General features: G+C 34.6%; 1 protein-coding gene across 1 annotated transcript in view; it reads left to right on the forward strand.

The window, feature by feature from the left end:
• The window catches only part of LOC132704423 (protein O-mannosyl-transferase TMTC2), a 420,838-nt gene that overhangs the window by 45,680 nt on the left and 352,505 nt on the right, over positions 1 to 22,653 (forward strand). The window contains exon 2 of the mRNA XM_060674416.1: positions 12,837 to 13,599. Coding sequence (XP_060530399.1) covers positions 12,837 to 13,599 — 763 coding nt within the window. The remainder of the gene's footprint in view (positions 1 to 12,836; positions 13,600 to 22,653) is intronic.

A 22,653-nucleotide genomic window follows, 5' to 3' on the forward strand; every position in this document is an offset into this window, starting at 1 on the left:
CGACTACCGTTTTGTGTATATATATATATATATATATATATATATATATATATATATATATATATATATATATATATATATATATATATATACAGTGTGTCCCACTTAAGAACGGTACACCCTTGTAAAATTTCTGTTTATAGTTCAATTTTGATAATTGCTTCAACCTAAAGTTATGGATCATTTAAAAAAGAGACAGAAGAGAGAAGAACAATAAGAAGAATAAATTGACAACGAATTCTTATTCAGGACTACTGGTTACTCAACAATGCCAATTTCTATCATGTTTCAATACAATTCGTTTAAAATATCGTCTGCTCCCCACTTATGGTTGGGTGACCAGATAAGAAAGTGCTGATCTCGAATACTATTTGTCTCAGAAATTTGCGGTAAAAAAATATTATGAATATGTCCAGAAGATCGTGGAAAATATTTTTAGATTTCCAAGATCGTTGCAAGGGGGCGTAACGACCATCTTAAATTTTAAAAATAATTTTTCGCTATAATCCTTCCAGTCAATGTACCAAAAAATATATGTTTTTAAAAGTTTTAAACTAGTCATTTTTGTTTAATACTTTTTGACGTATCTGTCAAGCAGGGTGGTTCATTTTTTTTAATAGATAATTGTGACTCCTAAACGACTGAACGGATTTTAACAAATTTGGGCTATGTCTAATTCTTAGTGGCCCCGCTACAGCGTCTTGTTTGATATAACAGAAAATTTAAAAATTTTCTAAAAAATTAAATTCAATAATATGACTTTTTCCCATAAAAATGTAGTGAAATGATATGTAAATAAGCTGGTTCAAAACTGTACCTTAATATTGCATTTCTATCGTTAAATATCTAAGAAAGAATATATAAATATCTTAAAAGTTGAGAAAGTCGATTTGACACCGATAATTTTTTTTGTTTATCCATTCATAAAATTTCATAATTTTCTAATTTTGACATACTAAAAGTATTCTTAGTTCAAATAAATTAAAAGAAACACACGTCCGGAGCACAATATTCAATAAATATTATAATACGCAACCAAATGCTTAAAACCAACATGTCAACAGAGTTTGTATAGAGACCGTGTAGGTTGTGTTTGTTGCATACGTAAATAAGTCCTTAAAACTAATAAAATCCCTTCAAAAGAAGGAAGCTGTCGATATAAATAGGGTAAATTTTGAATGTCTTCAAAATGGGGCATCGACTCAAAGATTATTTAGAGCTAGAGCTATCCAAATTGGCCTTTGTGCGATACGATAATTTTTCGCATTTAGTGCGAAATTTGCGCAATTTTGGAAGCTTTCGACTTTAGTTAATCTGCATAATATGCGTTATTGGTCTCACAAAAATACCTACTAGTTTCGCGAGGTCTAACAAGAAAGCCATTGAAATCTCAGTCTACTGTGTGCCATCCTGGATGAAACTATTATTTTTCTTGATCAACCATTACATGGTGAGGTGTTTCTTGACTTTCTGGTAAACCAATTGCCTATTTTACTAGAAGATGTGTCGCTACAATTACGATAAAATTTGTTTTTGCTGGATGGTTGCTCCACACGTTTTCAAAGAAATGTCCGAGAACATTTAGATCACATCACCAGGGGTGGAGGAAGTCTATTTCCTTGGCCACCCCAGTCCCCGAATTCTTTTTGTGGGGTCGTTTAAAAGATATTGTTTAACAAATTCCACCATTAACGAGGACCACATGGAAATACTAATGCAAAAGACTATTCGTAACTTGTCAGGACCGGAAATTGAAGCTGCTTTAATATCCATGAATGAACGACTTCAGTGGAAGACAGTTCGAACATTCAAGGAGTGATTAGTTCTACTTCAAAATCGTTCCTTTTTCCTTCTTGAGACTACATTTTGCTATTTGTTTGAATTAAGAATACTTTTATTAATATTACTATTATTATTATTATTATTATTATTATTATTATTATTATTATTATTATTATTATTATTATTATTATTATTATTATTATTATTATTATTATTATTATTATTATTATTATTATTATTTTTCCCTAATCTCAGATTTCTCCGGTCAATATGTTTAACATCAGTCCTTAGAGAAGATGGCTGAACTTGAGCAACCACTTTCGGTTTCAGATTTCTCCAGGAACCCTGCGCACTATTCTACATGTATCAAAAAGCACTGCCTTTTGCATAGGGATAAAAAGTTTTTGGTTTCCCAAACTCAGGGTTTGAAGTCCTTCGTGAAAGTTTTTTGAGATCTCGCCCGTTATCCCGACAACAATGGGTATTATTCGCACTGACTGTAGCTTCCACTTTTTTTTTCTTCAACCGCTAGTGATAAGTATTTAGTGACTTTCTCAGTATACTTCCTCGATATGTTGCTAGGCTTTTTTTTATCTTTCAATTCCAAGACTATATCCGGGATGTTGTTTGGTATATGGCGATCCGTGGAAATGATTTTATTCCAGTATACTTTTGCGCTCTCGTTTTCGCAAAGGGGTGGGGGCTCATACAGGTAGTACGGTACCGTATCTTTTGATTCCCATGTACTGCACTCTGATCTCTTGGAGGACTATTTTAGTGACTTGGTTGTGTCCGTCGAGGTAAGCCTTATGAATTAATACTTCACATCCTGCCATTAGACGGTCCAAACTTTCCTCTACCTTTCTGCAAATACAGCACACCACACTCTCCACATTTTGTTTAAGTATTCGGCTTCTGTATGATCTTGTAGCCATGACCTGATCCTGCATAGCCAAGATAAATACCTCAGTCTCGGGGAACAAACCGCCCGAACGCAGAAAAGCCGTGGAGGCGACGGTATTCATTCGGTCACCTTCAATCGTCGCGAGGTACCGACCGTGTAGCGCTTTTCCTTTCCAGTTTGCCTTAAACTGGGCTACGGATGTCATTGTCTAAGACGGGTCGAATACACTATCCGCTAGATTAAGCAGGATCAAACGTCGATCAGCACGAACAATCCCACGGTGAATCATGCTGCCACCGGCTCTCCCGATAAAATATTTTTTGAGGCTATCAATTTGCTTACAGTGCGAAGTGTGGGCGCGTATTATACCTCTCGCTCCCTTCGGCTGAGGTAGGTGAAATCTCTCCAAACTGGATCTTGGGTGGTGTACGCGGTTCTTACGGCATTCTGTCTTCGTGATGATGTCGATCTCCCCCAATTCTGTCTCCATCCAGCGCACAACTCAAGTATTGAAATAGCATATGTATTTATATCTTTTGACATGTTTTGAGCAGAGAGTCGTGAGTTGAGGATAGATCTTAATCTTCGAAGGTACATGGTTCTTATCTCCTCCTTGGTCCTGCGATGATCTATTCCCAAAGCCTGCGCATACCCAAGATACTTGTATCTTTCCGTCTCGTCCATGCTGGCAATAAGGCCCTGCGAGTCCACCTCAAAACCTTCACGCTGTACAACTTTGCCCATTTCAATAGAGCTTATCTTACACTTACTCAGCCCGAATCTTGATATCGTTGCTGAACTGAAAAACTCATGTAAGTAAATCCTCTAGATGTTTCCTGGAATCGGCGAAGAGCTTGAGGTCGTCCATATACCTTATATATATAAGATGTGATATTGGTCTGTTGCATTCTGCTATTTTGACGCCTTCAAGGGGCGGAGAGCCAAGCAGAAATACAGGGGGCTGAGAGAATCTCCCTGGAATCTTCCCATCAGTCGGGGTATCTACCCCGACTGATGTTTATTTCACCAGCGTTGATGGATTTATCGCCCGCGTTGAGTGTAAGCATGGTCCTCCACCTCGTCATTATTATTATCATTATTTTTATTATTAGAGAAGTATTTTTAGCGATTTTTCCATATTGAAAATAACAGATTCATATTATTAATTAACTAAACTCTTTTAACTCTTTTAAGAGGATGAATTAGTATCTGCATTATACCTTCAAAAATATTTGAAGCCTTTTTTATCATTATCTTTGTAAATTTGTATAAATTATTTTTTTTTGTAAGATCTTAATATAACATACAAAATAATCGTAATTTACATTATTTACTTTTTTTTAAACATAAAAAATTTTGGTCATTCTCATAATTACTTTTTGATAGTCCCAAATACAAATTTATTGTCATTTTCAATTTGAAGAAAATCCTTTTTCTCGATTTTCTGCTTCAAAAAGCTTTGTCAGTTTGTGATAACTTTAGTCGATGTTACATGAAAAAGTAAGTAATAAAACAAGAAATATCAAAATCACATCATAAACAAGGATTTTACAAGACTGTACGGCCTTATGCGGGGCGCAAACGATATTTCGTACACCCGGTATTGCAACATGATGGAAATTGGTATAGCTAGGATTAAAATAAGAATTCGTTGACAATGTATTCCTTTAGAAATCCCTAATAGTATTTTATTTCTCTTTTATTAAATAGTTAAATAATGAAACAAAACAAGATTTTAGTGTATTTCTGAGAGATCCATCCAACAAAAAAAATCAAAATAGATATAACAATATAAATAATAATATAAACAAGGATTTTACAAGTTCTTAACTAGGACAGACTGTAGATTGGTTTTAAGCACAACACATACTACAGATGTTGACAGAATTTTAATAATGCCATAAGCATGGATGTATTGGGCTTCGAAAAAGAAACTTTAGGATTCTAGAACAGATGGGCTGCAGAGAGCAGTGCAACCTGATAAGATAAAGTCCGAGGGAGAGAGGTGAAAGAAAATGGTATGAAGGGGAAAAGATTACTAAAAGTAATGGCCACTGGATACTTAACTTAATATGCAACGAACTAATGGTTTAAAATATGCAATAGTATTTTCGTGTAGATAATGTGAAGGAAAGTAAGTTGATTTAGGTGCGGAAATGAAGGAAGAGAGATGTATTCGTTACATGGAGGAGAATCATCGAATGCGAGGAACTGAAAGAAAGAGGAGAGTTGCAAGTTAAGAAGTACTGAATGAAAGGGGGACTCCTGAGAGGTCAAAAGAGAAACAGAGCGCGAATTAGAGTAAGAGGAAGAAGGAAAGGAAACCAGCTAAGACATTTTGGGTTGTTTTTGTGTTCTTGGAAACAATATTTGCATCAAATAATCAGAATCAAAAGTCTGTAGAACAACACTTTGTCGCCTTGATTTGTTCATAATTTAAATTGATCTTTTATGTTCTATTCTAATATAAAACAAAGTGGAACTTCCACGATCTTTGATTGTTTCTTGGAACTTGCTTTGTTAATATTTCGAATTGACGCATGCTTTAATTTTTCATCTTCCTTGAATAAAGCACGAGATTTGAAAATAAGTGCTCAAAAGGAAATGACAAAATGACATTATGGCATAATTCTAAGTCATGTGTCCAAATTGAGATTTTTTTCTTGCTCATATTTATGCACAAACAAACAAAACTTAACTAAAAACGTGGAAGCGTAAGATGATAGTATAAGTATAATTATTGTTCTTAGACCTGAATGAAAAAGTAGTGCTTAAGTATGCAGTCTGTCCAAGTTTTCTGATTTTGCACGCAATGTGAAAAATAAAAACTAAATCGGTTGACTAGTTTTGGTAAGTTTTGGTTTGGTTAGGTTTAATGATCCAAATCCCGACTCAATTTAAGTCATCAAACAAGAAATATTCTTGGCACATAACCTGAATAACATCACAAGAAAGCTACATAACATTCACAATTACGGCCAATCATCTCGAATAAAGAAAAAAATGCAACAATAATAGTCAAACAAGGTTGATAAACCACACTAAATATTTAATTGTTATGAACAATAATAGCAGAAACGTATGTTCATTAGTATAATCACGACCTCTTGATCTTCTCTATTTTTGAACAAAAAAAAAAAGGAAAATTACTCGAAAACCACTCTGTTAACAATACCACCAGGCCTCAAAAAATCGGTAGCCAATTATTTTAATGTCATTTATTTCGATATTTTGCAAATAACAATACGGCGGCGTTGGAAATCCGCGTTGAATTAACATCGGACGACATTTTTGATTAATTATACATGCCATTTTTGCGCTGCACAGCAAATATTTTCGGCAACGAAGGAAACCGCAGCTGGTTTATTTATTGTCCACCGACGAGCCTGCAATGTGCCGTTCGTGCGTATGAATATTTTAGAATATTAGCATTCGCAGCTAATAACAAATGTTTCCAATAATTAAACAGTCTGAAGCGCATGCAGCGTTTTGATTAATCCTGGTTTATTGTTTAATGAACCAAATATTGCTTATTATAAATGGATTCTATCGCCGGAAAATTATACAAATTATTACCGCGAAAATTCGTCCCCTGTCGGTTAGGTAAATGAGTAGGTACTTGATATGCACGCCATACACCATGTGAATGACTTTATGCCCAAAGAAGAGGTGGATGAAGTGTTTAAAAACCGAAAGTTTATGCCGTCCTCTTAAAAATTGTTAACTAAATAAAAACTCTCTCCTCACTTTCTTGGTGATAGAATACGGTATTCGCCGCCAGTTGTCCAACCAATATATTCGAAAAACTGGAAACAACAAGTCAACATCACATTCACACTAATTAATAAGACTTAAAAAAATAATTTTCATTGCCTGGGGGGTTGCCCCTATGTCGTATGATGTGCGTCATGCGTAATGAAAATGTTGCTTAATTTACAAAAAATCAAATTGAAAATTTCACATACGATTTTTCCTATACTAAAAAATCACGTGAGAGGATGCAAGGCGAGCGAGAATTCTTTTTATCACTTGAGACACTTAAAAAAAATCGCTGAAGATGATGAAATTGAGATTTTATTTGCCATCCAAAATCAAGATTTAAACGAATTGAGACAAACACGCCTAAAAGCTTAGAGATTTAAAAACGCTATAATGGTTTTTTAAGCATTTCAGGCTAAATAGACAGCTTAAAAAAGTCTAGTGGAAATTGTAATATCATTTCTAAAGGTGGGTAGTAGAGATTCCGCCTTGCGAGTTGAATCGAAAGTAAGTTAAGGTGTTCGAAACTTTTATAAAACTATGAATTTTGTGGATCTTGTAGCGAAACAAATTATGACGGGTAGCGGTTTCTCTATTTCTATTTGCTGCTGCAAGTTGTATTATTATTTGATAGAGAGCGTCCCCACGATTAAACGATTATCGTATCAAGCTACAGCCGGTAACGCCGGACACGGAAAGAGTTGTGGGCCGGCATCTCACCCAATAGTTCTTATTTTTCTAGATCTTGTGTAATGTGAGATATTTTTCATATCGAGAGAACCTGTGGCCTGTTATATCGCCGTATTGTGTCAATACACTTTACCTGACGTTTGCCCCGTCTTTTGGTAAGGTAGGTCGGATAGTTTTTGTGTGGCAAATGCCACTCATCGTTTTTTTTTAACTTATTGTCTTTTGTTAAGAAACTATCTCAACCCGCTTCAATGTAAACCAAATAAAGTTTCCCAACGCTGATTGCGAGTTTTTGTGCCGGCCAACCCACATACTCCCTCAAAAAGCGGATCGACCCCGCTTATGGCTTTACATTTACACTATCACTATCTTTCTGCACTATCAGCAGGTCAAGCTTCAGTCAGTCTGAGCACTCATGATATAATAGACGTTTTAAATAGACCAAAAGTATTTAATCAATATGTATCATTCCGGCTAAATATTGATCAACTGAATCAAGTCAGACAAAGGTGAGTGTAATTGATCTTTTTATTTAGACTATTATTCACCTTTAATTTTGTGCCAAATTTTTTTAAAAGTATGGTATAATTGGATGTATAGGTTGCACTCACATAACCATCGCACCACCAACATCGAGTCCTTCGTTATTGTTCAACTACTATATCAAAATTTATAAACGCTTGTGCTATATTGCACAATATGTGTATCAGTGCTAACATTGCACTTCTTAACGAAAACCCAAATGAAGAGCTCGAGGCGGGCGACAGTTGCAAAGGAAAATAATTAATATTCATAGAGTTCAACACGTATATTATATATGTAAAAGAGATGTTGAATAAGACCAAACTTTTATTGACTGTTCAAATTAAGCTATTGTTTTTTTTTCGTTATTTAAAAACGATACTAGGCCTTTCATGACTACTGTTTGTCATTCAAGGAGATTCGATTTTGCCACATAATAAGATTGTTGCAAATCAAAACTTTTTTGCGACATCGGTTAATTCCTGCGTTGCCTGAGAATTCATAAGGTTTTGTATGGTGCCGCTACTTATTTTTCTTTTTTTATTTTGGACAAGTTATTAACATTTTCCAGAGGCGAATTAGTAACCTACTTCAGCTGTGTTCTCTATTGGAGCCTGTGAAATAAGAATATAAAATTTAAATATTTAACTTTTGCTCTTATTGCACTTTGCATCTTACTGCAGTATTGATGTTTAGGCTCCTGTGACTCACTGACCTAAAACAGAATAAATCGTTAACAGCAAAAACTTTAAAAAGACAATAATTTACTTTTTCGCATTCCTTCATAACACTCGTAGGCAATCTTGCTGTCACTACCCAGACACCTTTTTATACGTTAGAATATACCCTTTGAATCCATATTAATATTTTTTTTACTACCGTCTGTAAAAAGCGGGAAGCGCCACTTTAGCACTTCAGTTTCGTTTGCCACGGATCTGACAATTTCGGACATTTCCGGGATTTTACCGCACGGGTTTGGGAGCAGTCGGATGTTTTCGAGATATTTCCCACCCCTTGAATTGTATTGTAATGTATTCGTCTTGTTTTGCGAAAATGTACTGAAAAACTAACTGTCGTAGAAAAAGTATAGTATGCAACACGTGCGGTAACCTTTTTAAGTTACTCGTTTATTGAACACTCGCTCCGCTCGTGCCAAATAAACTCGTGAATCAAATGCCGTTTACCGCACTTATTGCATAATATACTATAATCACATCCTTGTATTCTTCTGAGTTTTGTTTGTGCATATTAAAGCAATTAGAATAAGTGCGAATTCCTCAATAGTAATCTTGAATGATCTTTCTGAGCAAAAGTTTATAAGCTGCTTCCAAATGGTTGGCTTGGATTTTTTGGTACGGTATGAACACGACAATTGACTGGTTAGCCTCCCGAAGAATGCTTTCACTACTTTTTTTAATATTTTACTTACTAGTTACCATAACAACCACTCGAAGCTAAATTAAATTCCGGATTTTTTTCTTACTCATGAATATTTCCAAAAATTAAAAAAAAAATTAGCAATTGCCGGCAATAACTTATTTCCACTTTTTTGTCGATTTAGCTAGTCCACCTTTATCGTTAAAATAGTCAGTGAAGAACACTAATAAGACAAATTAAATAATGTGTCACGCCTGACTTACCACAGCGTTTTACCTGTTTCCGGAAGAAAATGATAAATTTCAGTGAGTACGACATTGTGCACTTAGTGGGTTTAATGAAATCTTTAAAAAGTGTTTCTTTCTGACTCCAATTTGAGTTGCCTGAGCTAGTCCCTCAGTCCCTCAGTTCCCTCATTCTTCAGTTTTTGTGTTTAAATAGTTTTACTTAATTGCATAAATTCAATACTTTGGAGGATAAAGCTTGCACTTTAACTTATTGGTGCCTTTTGCCTAAACTTATTTTTTATTTAAATTGCTTGATGATGATGATTGAGATGATTTTTTTTATTGCTTGGTGGAAGCAGTATTTTAAAAAAATATTAGAGGAAAGAAGCTTGCAAATCCTTCTAATGTATATATTGTGATTCGCTACGCACTCGTTTACTAAAAATTAATTTAATACTAAAATTAAACACGCACATCTTCAAATCCTCGAAACCTATCCACTTAAATTTGTGGGACTTAGCTATTACTCGAATATGTGTAAGATCATGCCATAAACAAGATTCGTAATTGAATGTTAATCCTACGGTTTTACTATCTATGAGGAACAGATATTATTTGAGTATATATATAGAATTTAGGTGATATGTGTGCAACAATCGCTTTGGATAATAAGTCGCAAGTTTTAAAAACTGTCCCTTGATGAAAGTAGCGCGTTGTAGAAGGGCCATTGAAATTTCTGAAATAAGTCACATATTTTCTGCGGTCTGAGAATTGAAACGAATATTCCGCAAGATATCCAAAGACATTTTTTAAAATGGTTTTATTTTTTAAATTTATAATTCGAATGCCTCTTTACTCAATTTGTCTAAGTAACTATTATTTTATTGTGTCATTTATTGAACTACTTCGTTTAAAGATAGGATAACTATTAGCATTATCGTGTCTCGTGACTAACTCGTGATTCAAATATCGTTTATCACACTTGTTGCATAATATACAATTTTTAATTCTCCCAGCTTATCTCATGCGTGTAATATCCTTTTTTAAACACTAGGGTAAATTTTGTTTCTGAAATTTAGAATCCTAATCGGCTCAACAAGGCATGTTAAGCCCTTATCGTTGTAATATCGAAGAATGTTCACTTGTGATTTTTCTTTTTTTATTTTATACTATTACTTTATTTCCGCTATATTAAGAACTGAACACTGGACTTGTTTTTAGGCGAGAAATTGTACAGAAATTAATTGCCTTGCGGCGCACAAACAAGGCAGCCATGCGGCGTAGGTATGGTCTGTTCATAGATATAAGAAAGCGACCAATTGCTTTTGAATGGGATTATCCAAGGGTGGTCGTTAACATACAATGCAACAAGATTATTACCTAAAGTTTCGGAATTTAAATTCATGTAAAATTGTGGTCCGTAATAGAAAATAATTCTATACTTACCTGTGTTTAATATTCTTTGGTTTGGTATAGTTTAAGTTTATTAGTAATCATTCTTATTTCGTGTGTGAATCGTGTGCAAATTATGCAAAATATGTGCGAGTCTTGTGTATCTCAGGAGATGCTCCCGCCCAAATGTAGAAAACACTATTCTATTGAAACAAAGGACGTTATAAACAATGTTTATTTGACTCTCATTGAACGTGGTGCCAGCAAGCAACCATCTTTAGAAGAAACGGCCACATTGACGAAAACTCCAACATCAACTGTATGATGGAAAATTGGGAAAAATCCCATTTCAGCGAGGAAAAAAAGAAGCGATGCTGACATTTTCTCGAGTGTAGATTAAAGTGATCAAGATATAAACGGCGTAAAATTTACCAGTTATACGAGGAACAAAGCGTGCCTACATTAGATATCTTAATTAGGAGGCTTGAAAAAGATGAAACCGATGTTAAATGTGGAAGTGTATTCAACACATGGGTTTTAGATTTAAAAAAATTGACAAAATGCAAGTTTTAATGGACTCTTTTAGAATTCGGAGATGGCGATTGGAATATCTAGAAAAAATTAGGATTTACCGAGAACAACAAAGGCCAATTATTTACTTGGATGAAACCTGATTCGACACTTATGATACCCCGGAAAAGGGTTGGGTTAACTCAACTGATAAGTGTAAAACGCGCCATCAAAAAGAGGTAAAAGAATAACTATTTTGCATGCTGGCTCTAAAGATGGTTGGATTCCAAATGGACTTTCTCTGTCTGCGTAAAATATTAAAGATTCTTCTCTGGACACCACCGCTGATTTATTTGAAAGTTGGTTTAAAAACAAACTAGTTCCAAACATTCCTCCTAATAGCGTCATTGTAATGGACAATGCAAGTTATCACAGTAAACAGTTGACTAAAACCCCTTCCTCATGTGACACAAAAGCAACAGTCCAAAACTACATGTATAATAACGACATTCATTTTCACGAAGATTATACCAAAAAGCAATTAATTGAGGTTCTACAAAGCTTGAACCTACAAAAGGAATATGTCTGTGATAATTATGCAAAAAATCTAGGGCATACAGTTTTAAGGCCCATTGAACATGTTTGGCACCAACTGAAATCTGCCATTCGTCGTAACAATGTCTTTCCCCGTGTTAACTCCAATGTCCTCAAACTTTTTTAACATCCATCCACAAAGCTGGGCAAATTCTGTTAAACATATAGAAAAAGCAGAACAATTGTATATCCATATTGCAAATAATATAGAACAAATAATAATTAGAACAGGCGATGATAACGATAGTGATACTGATATATTATGTGAATAATTTTAAGTAATTTAAGTAGGTAATAAAAATATTTTGTAATTTTATTTTATATTTAACCATAAATACATACATAAATAAATGAATATTGTTTAGTATCTTTCCTAACAAAACCCTAAATAATTAAATTCTAAGCAAAGCATGGATCTGTTCGGCCATATTTCATTCTTACAGCTTGCCCGGGTCTTTCCTTAATCCCTATCAGTTAGTCACTTTCTTATATCTATAAACAGACTTTACATAACGGCGCATAATATAACAGTATCCTTCTGATCTGTTTCTCAACAGGTTTGCCGATGCTCGGATTCGCTTGAGTGTCTACTACTCCACATTGAGAGAATGCGTTCCTTTTTTACTCTTGCGTCTCAGATGACTAATTGGCTGATTACAATAGGCAAGTGGATCTAGTAAGGTTCCAATGTAAAGGTGCCATTTAATGTTTGACTGTGTTTTTATTGCATAATGTTTGTTGCAAGTAGGTTTCTAAACATTTGCAAAATTTTAGGCCCCATGTTATCTAAAATCGTAGGGTTTTATTGTAATATATTTTTTTAAGTAAACCTCAATTTTATACATTGATATAATAGCCATTGTTATAATGACACCAACACCAACACCAAAATAATATTTGTAGTGTTGTTGTATCGGTTTTCATAAATTTCGGGTTTACCGCATATCTCTGGAACTATTCTTATTTTGAATGCCCAAGAAAAACACATATCCCACTCACAGCTGCAGTTAGCAAAAATAGAAATAAGTTCATTGAAATATCTCTATTCCTCGATAATTTAAGCCTCTTTGTTTTTCCAGGAGGGCCATCCTGACCAACCCGGATCTGCTTCCGAAAACACCTTGGTTGCGCATCTTGGAGAATGATTTCTGGGGTACACCACTCAGCGATAGCGGCTCACACGGCTCGTATCGCCCTTTGTGCGTTTTAACGTTTCGTCTAAATTACCTCTTGGGCGGTTTTCAACCTTGGGGTTACCACTTTGTCAATGTATGTCTTCACTGTTCCGCTACGTATCTTCTCGTAAAAGTGGCGAAAATAGTGCTTCCCAGAGGTCAAAGCCATTTCGGATCGGCCGTCACAGGTGTGCTATTCGCTTCGCACCCGATACACACAGAAACGGTTGCTGGAGTTGTGGGCAGAGCTGACTTAGCTGCATGTAATTTATTTTTCATGTCATTGTTGGCCTACATAGCGCACGTCAGGTTTAGAGATGTGACATGTTGCGCGAGGAGATGCTCACACAGTCTCTACGTAAATAAATACGAATCCAAAAGATACGAAAAGATAGCGATGGCATTGCAAAAGTCTGTGACGAGTTGCAACTGGTCTAAACGCAACGCCAAGATAGATAGAAAGGAAAGGGAGATGGTTAAAGGCGTCAACATCAACAGATCCGACGAAATGAAGTTTTGTTGTGTAAAGAACGTGCTGAAGATTTGGATTTGTTTGACCTTAAGTATACTCTTGGGGTTGGCGGCCATGTTGAGCAAGGAGACTGGAATTACGGTTCTGGGAGTGTGTTTTGTGTACGACTACGTGTTCGCCAAGCCTCATAAAAAGGTAAGCATTATTTGTGTCACAATGTTACTATTTTCTCGGACCAAATAATCTAGATCAAATCCGAATCCAAACCATAGCTAATTGCTAAAAGACGGCACTTTGCGATAAATTTTGTTGACACTTCTACGAAGAGATAAATCAATTAATTGGTTAATTAGCAGTTAGAGCACAGCATTAATCTTCCATCTATATTGATCTTCCTTATTCATGTTTCCGTCTAAGGGTTCTTATTTATGATCCCTCCGGTTTGTTCGCCGCAAATGTCGTTGACTCTGGCACTAAATTGCCGCGGCTTTGTTCGATATTGCTTAATTTTAAAATACATTTTTTCATTTCCAATTTGCGTAACGAGCGACAAAATTCAAAAAATATATACGTAACGGTTAATGTGAGTTACAAAAGAGTGGATTTAATTTTGCCATTTGTAGCATGTTGAAGGGAATATTTAATTTAATGTAGTCATAATTGTCATAGTCATACCAACCAAGCATCCTCTTGCGGTTGCGGATCGCTACGGCTTGAATTGGTGCGTGTTTATCATTAAATATTTCAGGGATTCTTTACGCTAAATCACGTGAATGTATCAACTTAAAAATGACCATACCAAACCAGCCTGGCGTTGTTAATTTGTTGACAGAGTGTGCTTCTTTAACTTTATCAGGATGTTTTTACATTAAATCATGTGTAGGTAACAACTGAAAATTATCGTCCTTAAAATATTTAAAATATATAGTAACGTGATTATTGAGGGTATTAAGTTGTTGACAGAGCGTGCTTCTTTATCTTTTTATCTTTGTCAGGATGTTTTTACACTAAATCATGTTTAGGTAACAACTGAAAATGGTTATTTAAGATATTTAAAATATTTAGTTACATTATTATTGAGGGTAAACGTGATATAGAAAACAAATTAAAGGGCATAGTAAGCAAATAATAAGGGATTTAAACGGACTGGATTTTGTTAGAGACCTTGACTACACTAATAGAAATAAAGTGCCAAAAGTTGATATTGTATACTAAAGTAGTCAAGAATCAAAATTTTCGGTTCATGGTGTATGTGGTAAAGTTTTATGGAAAATACCGTTAGAAGTTCATGATAATTATTATTATAGACTTAGTTTATTTAAACCTTAGGTCTGATCTCCGTCAATATTTTAATCTAATTTATTTCCTAATGAATGTCTATGAATTTTTCAAATGAATATTAATCAACTATCTCCTCATTGATATTAAGTGAATTATCATCTGTTGAATTTAACTGAAAACATGGCATTAATTTTAAAGTTGTTACAACATAATTTTTTGTAATAATAGCACGGTCTCCAGAAAGTCAGAAAATCAAAACAAAATTTTCATCTAAATAGGTGGTATACATTTTTATTGGATATCTTCATCAATAAAAAAATTTGGACTCCGAAAAGTATTTCATAATGTTGACCTATGTACCTTGGAACTCCTATAATAAGTTTGTGGTTTTGGTTTGTGGAAATATTGGAATTTGGAATGACGGTGTTTTATAGAAAGTGGAGCATTATAAAATGAAAAAAATTTCATTCTAGTTGTGTTTAATAAAGCTACCGACAGCTCAAAGGAAATTTTTGCTTTGTGCGTTGAAACTAGCAAAATTAAAATTCACACATAGTGTGTACAGTGTGCCTACCAGGGTTTAAGGAATTAATTTTTTATAGCAAAAGCTATATACAAATCTTCTGGGTTCCTCCTGCGTCGGTCAACAGAGAAATTTGTGTAGAATTTGTGTTTGGAACCGGCAAGCTTTCCTATTTACCATTTCAAATTTTATTTCAGAAGAAGAATTAAAAAGACATATTTAATTGTTCTCGAGGGCGAATGATCCTGGTAGTCGAGCCTAACAGTTTTCTGTAAAACGCATAATTGAATTGAATTGTTTTCGAAAAGTAGATTTTTATCGGATTTCCAAAAAAACACATGTATCATTCGTTAAAATAAAATCCTCGACACAATAGAATAAAGCATTCCGTCGTTATTCCGAAACGTTGTTTGGTTCTTTTTTATTACACTCGATGGTCGTGTTCCCGACTTGACGTGACAAACCCCAATTACCCCCCGAATGGAACATTATTCCAACTGCACCTGGACTCGATGTGTAACCCGATATCTAATATTTATATATAAACCCGCTCCTTTCTAATATTTGCCGTCTTAGCGGGCACTTTCACGATCCTTATCTTACAATTAAGCGTGGGTTCAAAGAAAGCCAATTAAGGCCTAACGAGGAGACATGACTTCTTTTTTTTTTTAATTAGATCTGCCGAGTTGTTTTTGCGGCGTGTAGTTTCTTGTTTCACGAGCCGTCTCGCAGCGGAAGAAAATGAAATTAACTTTCTTCTTTTGAGACCACTACCTAGTTAAATCGCCCGCGCGCAACATAAAGGAAAGCGGGGATGTTTTACTTTTAAAACTGGAATAATTTCAGACGTTATTAAGTTTTTTTTTGTGCCTCTTTCTCGCTAATGTAGACCGCAAGTAGAGCTCTGTATTGTTAGCAAATTTATTGAACGGGAGGGTGAACTCCATTATCCCTGGTTTTTTCGGATTTTTTTTTTCATTTTCCTGCTAGTCGATGCGGCTGAGCTTCGTTAAGTTGTTCCGTCTAATTGAAGCAAAGTAAAAATTAGATCTTAGTTACTTAATAAAAAAATGGCAAGTTTTGTAAACAACTTTTTGTTTTTGACCTTTTATCATTGAATCGAAGAAAAAACGAAAAAACGAATTGGGAGCGGCAGCTTGCTATGTTGGTAAACCGAAGAAAATATCAATCAGCGGTGTCCTCTGACTTTTCTGAAAGGTAAAATATATTTATTCGAGTTTCAAGTTTTCTTTTCTTCTTTTCCATTTCCCTAGCAAAATTTTGAAAAATTTCAATGTTCTTGTGAGCTTTAGAATGCCCTCTAGAACTTAAGAATAATTTGCAAAAATTTCTCGACACCTCTTTTGGTCCCAAACACTTTTTTAACATAGTTTGTTAATATTAATTAAAAAAAAAACAACTAACAATCAGAACCATCCGAGATAAAAAAGTTTTCTTGTTAATCGGTTAAAATCGTAAAAGCACTAATGAAGATTGGATTTCTCAAAGTAACCAGCGTAACTAAAATAAAAATATATAAATAAAATAATGCTTAGTCGAAATTGCTGACGTTTCGCCAATCATCCTGTTGGCTTCTTCAGAGCTTGAAAAACTCAGTTTGTCAAGCTCTGAAGAAGCCAACAGGATGATTGGCGAAACGTCAGCAATTTCGACTAAGGAAAAGCCGACGCAGGAGGAATCCAGAAGTTTCGTAAAAAGCATTACAGTAGCCTGTGGAAGTTTCTTTGAAAAATTAAGAGCGTATGTCGTTGAAACTTATTTTTCCATATTTTTAGTAACACCTCGCAGTACACTGAGTACACTTTCTCAACTCATAAAACTAATTTCCTTTGCGATTTTTTTCTTTTTAGTTCGAGTTTGTCTTATTGGTTGAAGGGCGGCGAATAAAACACAACTTTGGCAAAAAAAGTCGAGCTATCAAATTCCAAATTGAAGGTCTTGTCAGGAACCGAAAGTAAAGTGTATGGAGTAAAATTAAATCCCTGAATCGTGAACTTTGACACTCGACTCAATCAATTCCATAGAGATTTGAAAGTTTCGAAAGTTGGATTTTATTTTTTATTAGATAAGGGTACATTCGGTAGTTTTTAATGTGGGGAGAGTGTGTATCAGATTTGGCCCGCAGTTTTATACTCCTAATCATCGTACTTCCCATTCATGTAGAAACAAGCGAGAATGATTCGTCTTTCAAAACTTCCATAGTTTTCCTTCTTGACTTTAGTAGTGCGTTTGATGTAGTCGGACCTTTTATGTTCTAGGATAATATGAGCGCCCTCAAATAGAGTCGCTATTAAATTCGGAGTACCGAAAGATATAATCCCAAAAAGATCTTAATTTTTTTGGAATCAAAATTTATGAAATGGTAACATATAAAAATGACATTAACAAGGAAAAGTGCAATTAAAAGTTTCGCGTTTATTATTGCTAGGGTGGGTTGATTCAAACTTTTTAATTGGGTGTTTAGATATTTTTGCGTATATACCAAGTTACAAATTTAAACTTTTAACTAGCTGAAAAGTTCGGAGGACCTCGTTTGTATGGAACGCATGGGGAAATTCTGCCACTGATGCGTTTTAAAGTTTTTCGTTCGGACGAATTGCAGAATAGGAAGGAAAATCAGCCGTCGGTCTACTTTCATAACGAGCATTGAAATTGATTCCATTATTTAGAATAGTTTTAAATAGGTGACAGTGTGAGAATATCCACTTTGTTGTTATAAAGTGTTATTTCGACAGGTACCATAATGAAAATTGTTTGTCAACGAAATTTATTGGTCAAAACAAAATATTTTTCCTACTCTCTTCTCTAAAATGCTTAATTATACACCGATTTTATTTCGTGTAATTACACTTCGGACATTTCCGGATATTACCACACGGGTTTGGGAGCAGTCAGAGATTTTCGAAGATTTATTTATTTATTTATTTATTTATTAAGCACTTGGCTATTTACATAAGCAAGTAAAGTTTGCATAAACAAAACTATAAACTTCGCAAATACCTTGTACGTCTCTTCTTGAACACTCTTGAGCAAGGCGCGCCCTTAATATTATCCGGCAGTTCATTAAAATTACAAACACCATCGTAGAATAGAGTTTTCTGTAAATTTGTTGTTTTTACCATAGAAACATTGAAGTGCTCATTGGAACGTATATTATATTGATAAAAGTTTGACCTTTTTTCCAACCATAATTTAAGATAGCCTGGTTGGTGATCGTGCGCAATTCCATAAACCAACATTAAACTTGCTCTTCTAATGAACTGCCCGACATTTAGCCAATTTAGCTGGACTATAGGAGTATATCTATCACAGTTCAGGATGATTCTCATAACCCTATTTTGTTGTAACTGTAACTTATTTAAATCTTCTTTTGTAAAAAAAAAGATATAAGCAATGAACAAACATATGAAAATTGAGGCAAAATTATACTATTACACACTAATATCCTAGTCCACTGCGATAAAAACCGCGATACACGGTTAAAAAACCTCATTTTCTTACCAATTTTTTGCATAGATATTCAACATGATTACTAAAGCATAATTGTGGATCCAAGATCACCCCTAAATATTTAATTTCGGAACAAACTCAATTTTATTATCCTGTATATCCACAGAATACCCCGACTTTGACATTTTTTGACAGTTAACCTTAGAACCGATAACCAAGGTTTTGGAGCTATTTAATTTTAGTTTATTTTGACACATTTATATAAATAATAAATAAAAGCGGGCCCAACGCGCTTCCCAGCGGTACCCCTCATCTGCTATGCCTATGACTAGAAACATAATTATTAATTTTAGTCTGGTGAGATTTATCACAAGCGAGCTAAGATACATCTGCCTTAAAATGGGATTTAGCATATATTTATATTATCTTACTTGCTCATACTCCATGTGAACTTTAAAGCGCGAATCTTGCAAACGTTGTGAGAAGCGCATTATATTACAGCTCTCATGGGAATATGACTACATGAACTTCTTTCAATCAAAAAATAGTGAAAGCAGTCAGGTAGAAACCGTACCTCGATATCTTATTTGTAGCCCAAAAAACATCGAAGCAAAAATATTCTAAAAAAAATGTAAAATTCATTGTTAGCTATTTGTTTTTTGCAATGCAATATGTATATGGAATGAATATGTATAGAAAGATGAGAGACCAAGGTAGGAATTTAAAATTATTTTTTTTTTTTACTTCTAGCCAGTAATTTGCTTAAACCTTTCGACCTTAGATCCGAATGCGCTTGGATAGAACACCAGAAGACAAGGTTGTTATTGTCTTTGCATACCTAAGATATTGTTAATTGCATAGCGCATTGAAAAAATTATGCAAAAATGAAAAATGATATTAAATATTTCACTTAATTTCTTAGTCAATTTTGCAAGTTTTGCGATTTTTAGCGGCATATCTTTTCACTACATTTTGATGGAAAAAGGTTAAAAGTGTCACTTTTTTAGAGGGTTTCTCAAATTTTCTGTTATGATAACAAAAAGCACGCTCTAGTGTCACTAAAACTAAGTATATCACAGATAAGATGCTAAGATGCAGGCGATGCCTTTTTCAACGAGACCAAGTCTGTTACAATCGGTTCGATCGTTTAGTTGCAGGTGTTTTATTTTAATACGTATGTGAAAATTGTACAATTACTATGTGAATTTCTTCTTTAAAAATTTAAGATATCAGTTACTGCCATTAGCGGCCATCTTGGATATCTGAAAGTATTTATTTTTATATTTTAGTAATAATTTTCGTCATCCTGTACCCTACAGTGAGCAACCAGTTTGACAGGCCAGCTATTATGATTAAGGCATTTTACTGACAGATAAACTCGTATAATATCACATAAGCACACTAACGCTTATCAACTAGATGTACGGCTGCGAAATTGACAACACAGGGACTCTCTTGACTCTTCCCACACCCGAAAATAGAGTCGCTAATGCTCTTCGAGAACGCTTTTTGCCCGTTTTTCGCCGTGAGCTTTTCCAATCTTGCCCTGCAAGACGATCGGCCAACGACAAGGAAGCGAGATAACGTCACTGGGACGTGACACATTAGTGGATTCCCGTGGGAATGACGCGGGCGAAATCCCGGCTAAGGTCCGCAGATGCGTCGCCAACACTAAAACGGTTTTTTCGCTGCGACACGGCGTTTCACAGATTTCTAACGTGGGTCAGTGCTACATTTTTTGGCCACTCAATTTTTCTTCCTTCATTCACTTTTCATTGGATTTTTTGGGTGGCGCAGAGGTGCCGATACTCGGAAAAGGTAAAAGCTCCCGATACACTCGAAGAATTCTATCGATGTTAATGAATAATTAATAAATAAATAAAACAGTTCCAATAATTTGGGTTATTTGGAGGTGGAGATTGTATTCAATATGGTTATCAATATAATCAATATAATCGAAAGCAAAGTAAAACAAAAAAAAATCTAACAAAGAAAGTGTCATGGCAATTATCGAGAAAATAAGTTAATAAAAATTTTAAAAATGCATTCCAAATTAGGTCAAAAGATAAAAACTGAAGAAAAGAAAATTGCGCAGTAATGAAACCCTCATACTACAAAAACAATAACACAACACAACAACAAACAATAAAACTCACATTCCCTATAAGTTTGACTCATAGTAATAAAACCTTCTGATTTTGTACCTAAACTATCCAATATTACCCAGATTAATTTTCGCAGGCCGTGTTTCGCCAAACATACTGCGGGCTTCTTCTGAATTACCTAAACTCCATACAACAACCTAGACAATAGCAACACTTTCCTCTTAGATATTCTAATTAATCGAACACTAGACTGACCCTTAGTCCATTCGGTCTCTAAACTATTTTTCGGTCTCAGTAGAAAACCGACTCATGCTCATCGATCTCTAAACGCATTATCACATCACCACCTAGCCCAAAAATCTTCCGTGATTAATTCCTTAAAGTTATCACAGCAATATGAGTGTCTCAATTTAAATTTCTTGACCAATAATAACTACCGGTCTGAGTTCTTATTCCAAATAATTTAATTCAAATACCAAAAATTCTGAAAACACATAACAAACCTTTTATAAAACTTCTGGATTCCTCCTGCGTCGGTATTTGTTGAGTCGAACTAGCTAACGTTTCGCCAATCGTCCTGTTGGCTTCTGCAGAGCTTGACTGAAACTGTTCTAGTTCGCGTTCCAGTTGCTAGTTCGACTCAACAAAAACCGCCGCAGGAGGAATCCAGAAGTTTTATAAAAAGTATTACAGTAGCCTGTGGAACTTTCTTTAAAAAATTTACACATAACAAAACTAGATTCGCTACTTATTCAAAAATCACCCTTCATAGAATAGAATAATAGATCGGAGACACACGTGCACTTTCGTCTATCCAAGAAAATTTCGAGAGTCTATCGAACTCGTTAAAGACCCTAACAATATAAACGGTGACGCCGGTTTCTACCCCGTGTTTTATTTTTTGTGAGTTTATATGAAAAAAACAGCACATAGCCATATTACATCTTTGAGTCAAGTTTGGCTCGCCAAAATTCTTCAGAGCATGCGAAAGCGATCATTTTTTTTTGGATATAGCTTTTCCTATCTCGTAAGGCAAAGCCGAAAAATTAAATAATACTAAAAGTGGTTATAACATGCAAAAACTATTATTTTTTGTGAAATGAAATTTCCTATCTCTCTATTTCTTAAGAGACTGCCGAAAAAGTGGAAAAATTAAAAAAAGCCTCTATCTCTAAACTCTAAAAACTATTCTAAAACCTCCTCTAAATGGTTTAGCTCTTCTAAAAAAACCTTTAGTTTTTCAATGAAACTTCCACAAATACTACTTATTAATCTTCCGGAATCCTCTTGCATCGGTTGTTGATGAATCGAACTTGCTGACGTTTTGCCAATTATCATGTTGACTTCTTCAGAGGTGAAACTGTTTCATGATTTGCGAAATATCAGCATGTTCGAATCATCAACCGCCGCAGGAGGAATCCAGAAGATTTGTATACAGTAAAACAAATAAGAACTAAAAGTTCAGATTTTCACGAAATTATATATTTTGACATGACAATTGTTTCGACAACACCGTGTCTTTATCAAATGTGATATTTATAAACTACTTGCTACTATATATACCAAAAAATGACCATAAAACCTTAATTAATGTTGTCGCGAGAATTTAAGTTCAATAAAAGAGAGGTATTTAAATCTAATTGATCTTTAAGCAATACATTTGAATGTCTCATTTTGTTAATCTCCATAGCTTCCAATAAATTTAATTTTCTACTTTTTGTGGCTGTATGTAATATATCAAAATTGTCATCAAAAATGTGTTTTTCTATTGTTTTTAAACACTCTTATATGTTCGTTAATGTGTTTCTTGAAGGATCTACCTGTTTGTCCAATATAAATTTTAGGACAAGATCCACATTTCAACCTGTA

This window comes from Cylas formicarius, unplaced genomic scaffold, assembly GCF_029955315.1.
Source record: "Cylas formicarius isolate icCylForm1 unplaced genomic scaffold, icCylForm1.1 PGA_scaffold_7__23_contigs__length_41026272, whole genome shotgun sequence".
In the NCBI taxonomy this organism is placed as follows: Eukaryota; Metazoa; Arthropoda; class Insecta; order Coleoptera; family Brentidae; genus Cylas; species Cylas formicarius.